Below are 6,000 nucleotides of genomic sequence, written 5' to 3'. Positions count from 1 at the left end.
GGACCTATGATGATTTTCAGCTTTTTTGATTTATACATGTTGTTACAATGTCGGATAGTCGTGTTAAACAAAAAAGTGTCAAACCACAAGGTTGGCCTTTGGGCATGAGCTTGCATGCAGTTTTGGATGCCTCTGTGATGTGAATGCTGATAAAAGCATCTTTTTTAATGCGGCTCTGTATCGATCCGAGAGTGGGAAGGTGTACCTAATGTTGCGGCAGGTGAATCATACAGTTTATAAAGTTTTCGACTGTGCCTCGGTAAATAAAATAGCTGTGATGTTTGCCTTGAAGATATATATTTTGACGATATATGCACATTTTCAAAAGTTAACTTATGCTATGTCCCTTCGGGGGTTGTGGGGGTGCTGGAGCCTATCCCAGCTGCACTCGGGCGTACGGCGGGGTACACCCTGGACAAGTCGCCACCTCATAGCAGGGCCAACAGATAGACAGACAAATGTGATTGTTGAGCAACATTTACACTAAATAAATCCAATACATATTATCTAGATCATCCATCCATCCATCCATTTTCTACCGCTTATTCCCTTTGGGGTCGCGAGGGGCGCTGGAGCCTATCTCAGCTACAATTGGGCGGAAGGCGGGGTACACCCTGGACAAGTCGCCACCTCATAGCAGGGCCAACACAGATAGACAGACAAATGTGACTGTTGAGCAACATTTACACTAAATAAATCCAATACATATTATCTAGATCAGTGGTTCTCAAATGGGGGTACGCGTACCCCTGGGGGTACTTGAAGGTATGCCAAGGGGTACGTGAGATTTTTTTTAAATATTCTAAAAATAGCAACAATTCAAAAATTCTTTATAAATATAAATAAAAACCTATCTTTTTTTCCAAATAGTTCAAGAAAGACCACTCCAAATGAGCAATATTTTGCACTGTTATACAATTTAATAAATCAGAAACTGATGACATAGTGCTGTATTTTACTTCTTTATCTCTTTTTTTCAACTAAAATTGCTTTGCTCTTATTAGGGGGTACTTGAATTAAAAAGAAATTCACAGGGGGTACATCACTGAAAAAAGGTTGAGAACCACTGATCTAGATCAGTGATTATCAAACGGTGGTAAGCGTATCCCTAGTGCTGCTCTGGCTCCATCTAGTGTTACGTCAAAGAAGTCTGTAAATACTGTATATTGTAGCGGTTGCTTTAAGGACATAATTCATCACACCTGTTTACTTGACTTTGTCGTCATCATTCACTGTCATTGTTCTATTGTGCACATAACAATGTTGTTGTTGTTTAGCATTCATATACAGTATGCCGTTAAGAGTGAGTAATTTGGTGCGGCCCCTTGAAGTGACCGGCAGGAGATTTACCCAAAAGTAGGGGTTTGTTGTGACCACCTTTTTGAGTCTCGTCTTTGATGGAATAAATGGCGCACACGTTTTTATGTGTCTCAAGTTGTCTTGTTTTCGCGTTACAAGCGCAACAATATGGAGTATTATTGCTGATATTTGTGCATCGTGTGTAATGTTGCAGTGGCCAAAAATGTTAAATATACTTGTTAAATAAAACCACTGCCTTGTTTTTAATGAATACTTATGCCTATTCTATTGTTGGTCATGATGGTGGTACTTGGAGAGTCAAGTGTTTTCTGAGGTGGTACTGATTGATTGATTCATTCATTCATTATTTGATGGAAAGGTGGATACCAAGACGTGGATGCTAGTATCAGTGGAAGAAAATTGCTTACTTAATGCATTCATTTATATGTTGCCTTAATTTTGCATTGCCGAGCTGAATAATTCAAATCAGAAGGAGAGTGGCAAATTATGACTAAATTAGGGGGTTACAACAGTGGCAGAGAAGAAGACAAAGCGCAATACCGACAGAGACACAGCAGTAAAGACGCCACTACGAAATTCAGTGTGTGTGTGTGTCACAGGATGTTGTTCCTCCAAAAGCGATAAAGACCTGCCACATTATTATCGTTCCTGTTCATTTCTCCAACAATGTGACATTGTTTCTCTCAAACATTTATTTTTTTCTATTTTTCCTCATAAAAAAAACCCAACCCAACAGCAGCCACTGCAAATCTGGTAGTTTATGAATTGGTCTTTTTTTATTGCCTCATTCTTACACATCGCAGCTTCTCCTTCCCTCCACCCAATCTTTCTCTCCCTCTCTCGCTCGCTCATGAATGTCACCTCTACTGATGGTGGCTGCCGGATTTCACACACACATACTCTCACAACCACTGGCTGACTTTGGATGAGGAGGAGGAAGCAGGGAAGGAGGGAAAGGGAGCGCTGGGGTTGGGGGGGATTCGGTGAGGACTGTGGGAGCAGAGCAATGCCATCAAGAGGCAGAAGGGGAGTCTCTATCTATCTGGGTCCATGTCTCTTCACTGTTCCCACAAGCGTCGTCAGCGCACCGCCTGCCGTTCTACCTCTGGATTTAAGTCTGCCGGATTACCGCTCGGACTCTCACATCATTGTTGGATGCTGCCACGTTTAAATGGGAGGCAAAGTTGGACCTCCATGGACTGCACAAATGGTGACCAACACTTTGATTTTTCTTGCATCTCTAAGAGCATCCTAGCGTTCAAAATGATTGCACTTTTCTTGAGTAAAAGTCTTTTTATATGCTTACTCAAAGTAGGACTGTTTTTTGGCAATATGACGTTATGAACTTGGCTGTGGACTGATTTTTGTTTGGTATTGGAGATGTGTGAAAAAAGCAATATATGATATACATCTTCACCCATTTAAAAGTCATTTTTGCCAATATGTGACTGTAGCACTTTTTTTTAATGATATATTAGTGTGACATTTGTATGACGCGTCAGTGTGGGGACTGTATATTGGACTGCAGGTGAACTTGCATCCCTCCCAGTTTTTCTATCTCCAAGGGAACCCTCGCACTAAACTCTTCCCTGTTAACCCATTTAGGGCTCCCCTGTGGCGGCTTCTCTAAAACCTTTTGTCCTACTCCAGTTTTTGCCGAAAAACAAAAGCCACAGCGGAAAAAGAGGGCACTGCGAAGGAAGACACCCCCCTCCCAAAGTTGAGAGGGGGGTGGGAAGATGGCAGCTCTCGCCAGCTCACTCATTAGACAGAAACGGGCGGTCAAGGAAGACCAAACCAATCGACCAGTAGCCAACAAGCGTAAGCCCTGTCCGAAGAGCAACAAGTCCTTGTGCCAGAAACAGATCCTGGTTCTGATCTCCAAAGTACGACTATGTGGGGGTCGCAAAGGTCGCAACGAGAAAAGACCCGGTGAGTCATTGCTATACCTCTTTGAACTGCCTTTTAATTAAACATCTCATAAAACTAATCTACAGTGCATAAAACATTAACATTTTAAGTGGCATTTTATTTCAACTGCAAAGACTTTGTCTTTATTTGCTATGAACTTGGTTTATACAGATCGTGAAAAAATATGAGTGTTTTGCCCTCAGTAAATTCTAGTCTTTTTTGTTTGCTTAACAAACCAAAATTCTGCATGCCAACAGTGAACTCTCCCAGAATGAGAGCAAAGTTTTATGCTCAATGTGTGTGAAGCTACAAAACTCTGCTGTGCAATATGGAAAACACAATACATGACCTAAGAAATTGGCTCGGGAGCTTTAGCATCACCAAAAACATGCACCAGACACTTTAAAAGTCAAACAATGTAGATCCAATAGAAAACCAAAACTTAATTTTTACTGACATTGTCAAAATAAGTATTTGAACAATTTCCGGGCTGCAGACCGCACCTAAACTATAAAATACACCTACCTAATGTTTGGACAAACTGTATTTTGTTTATATATTGGCACAAGTCTACAAGCCGCGAGTGTACACGTTGAGACATGAAATATTTACACAGGCGCTTGTGTTCATCAACAAATTTAACAAAAGACAATGCCTGTAACACAGCATTCAGAAGCCTACGGGTCTTCGTCTGTCTCCTCCTTCTTTTGCGTGCAGCGGCCCAGCCTTTTGGTGCCTCTTAGTGGTAGTGGATTTCCATTCTGTGCAGCAGATTTTTCCTGTGTTGACGGCCGGGTCAATCTTCTTTGGCCTTGGGTCTACGTCGTGTGCATTTTGTCGTTCTTCTCCATGATGAGGGTGAGTCTATAACGCGCTAAATGGCTCACTATGATTGTGATAGTGCTTTTATTCATTATGAACAATTTAATCGGTCCACCGTGACCCGTTGGGAATTGAATTGGTCGGATGGGAGGAGGCTAAATTTATTGGCGACATGTAATGCTTGTGAACCCAAAACAATTCAAAAACTAGCCACAGCAGTATATAAAGCGCAGCATTCCCAGCATGGGAAACAAGTAGCAGAAATTAAGGTTGCTCTTGTGATTGAAGTGGTGTTGAGCTACACTGCATGAATCAAATCAATCAATCAATCAAAATACTGTCAAAATCTAGGCTTACGAGTGCCGCAACTCACAAAATTTGTTGGATATGATCTGTTGGGATCTCAGCTAGTTGTCATGCTCAAGGTTGCAAGCAAAACATTGTAGCTCCCTCACCGCTAGTTGGCATAGTGAATGCCACAGCGAACCGCATAAGATCTGACTAAAACAGCTGGTATCGCACGCCATAGCTTGTTAGCGAATAGTTAGCAAGGTTGTTAGGTTGTTTTTCCAACCATGATAATGAAGAAAGAGAGTGTAAAGGACAGTGCTGAGAAGAAGAAGCAGATTATATTATGAAAACATTGAAAAAAATAAGAGTTGTGCCGGCTGCATGTTTTGTGGCTCTAAATGCTCCACCCCCTGCGAACACTCCAGCAGACCTTGACGTGCACCACCCAAACATTCTAGCTTCCCGTTAGCGACGACTTGGACTGAAGAGCTGTAAATTGTCAGCTTTTGCTGAGGAGAGTCCCTGAGCACAGGACACTTGACATTATGCTTGAAATGCACACATTATTGTATGTGATAATGCAACAGTGAATGAACATTTGCATGCAAACTGTTGGCTGCCTGTAGAGTGTACTTAAAATGTTGGTGCACTCGGAAATAATTTCTAAGTGTGCTTGTGTTCTTGTTTGCAGTGATGTCTGATTTGCACACAAAAAATGCACTTCAGTGAAAATTTTTTTTATCTATCAGCTATGTTTATTTACGATTGCATAGATCTCTGGTGCCCCACGTGCCGAACAGACCGATAGCGTTGCAAATTCGCCTGTGATCTACCTCGACTCAGTCAGGGGTTGCACAGTTCAATTTCACGAACGTCTTCTCTTCCGGTTTAGGACCAAATGTACATTAAAAGTAAACTGAATGATAAGTTCCAACGCCAACAGCAATCTGAATGTTGCGGTCATCATCGCTCACGACCGCACAAGAAGGTAAATATTTGGTCAACGACAGCTGTGGTTGCTCCCTCAGGAGACACTGCCCTTTAGCGTTTTGGAAGAGAATTGCAAGTCATACATCAGCCTCCGCAGAAAAGCAATAAATGAATCAAGACACCGTCAAAGGGTATGCAAACTTTGTAACCCAAGAGCATATTTCAGCTTTAAGCGTGGCAAAAACCTCTCAGGGAAGATTATGCTTTAAACAACAACCAAAATAATAAACATGTTGGTAAAATAATACCTATATTAAAGTGTTGATCAAAATTAGGATTAATTTAGTGAAGGCTATACGCTGTCATAAAGGATGTCATCCGATACCGTGGGCCGCATGAGCAACCCGAGCACTGCTGGAGGGCCACACTGATTCAATTATTTCAATTAAATTTTGCTCAAATTATTTTTGATATACCGTAAGATAAATAATAATAATAATAATAATAATAATTTCATTTAACCTAACTTAACTTTATACAAAAGCAGATTGCTTTTGATGATTTTATTTTTAACACTGTCTTACACAACACTTCCTGATGTATAATACAATGCAAAAATGTCAATTTCTGTCACTTTATCCTGCATCCTCTTTAAAAGTCCAACATTTTTCCCCGTCAGATTTGGACAACCATCTGTTGTCACACCTGCCAGCTTGTCCCATTTCA

At 41.1% G+C, this 6,000-nt stretch overlaps 1 protein-coding gene across 3 annotated transcripts in view; it reads left to right on the top strand.

Annotated features, from left to right (window-relative positions):
* The first annotated feature begins 2,225 nt into the window (after nt 1–2,225).
* fgf11b (fibroblast growth factor 11b) overlaps nt 2,226–6,000 on the top strand; it is a 116,826-nt gene continuing 113,051 nt past the window's right edge. Inside the window, exons 1-2 of one of the 3 annotated variants that reach the window (XM_061962058.1) lie at nt 2,226–2,530; nt 2,926–3,252. In XM_061962058.1, the coding sequence (XP_061818042.1) occupies nt 3,060–3,252 (193 nt within the window). In that variant the 5' untranslated portion in view covers nt 2,226–2,530; nt 2,926–3,059. Of the gene's footprint in view, nt 3,253–4,026; nt 4,090–6,000 lie in introns of those variants that run through there. The other 2 variants (XM_061962057.1, XM_072913822.1) reach the window with 2 other exon arrangements.

The sequence above is a fragment of the Nerophis lumbriciformis genome, linkage group LG09, assembly GCF_033978685.3.
Source record: "Nerophis lumbriciformis linkage group LG09, RoL_Nlum_v2.1, whole genome shotgun sequence".
NCBI lineage: Eukaryota > Metazoa > Chordata > Actinopteri > Syngnathiformes > Syngnathidae > Nerophis > Nerophis lumbriciformis.
This window is presented reverse-complemented; position numbering and strand designations above follow the sequence as displayed.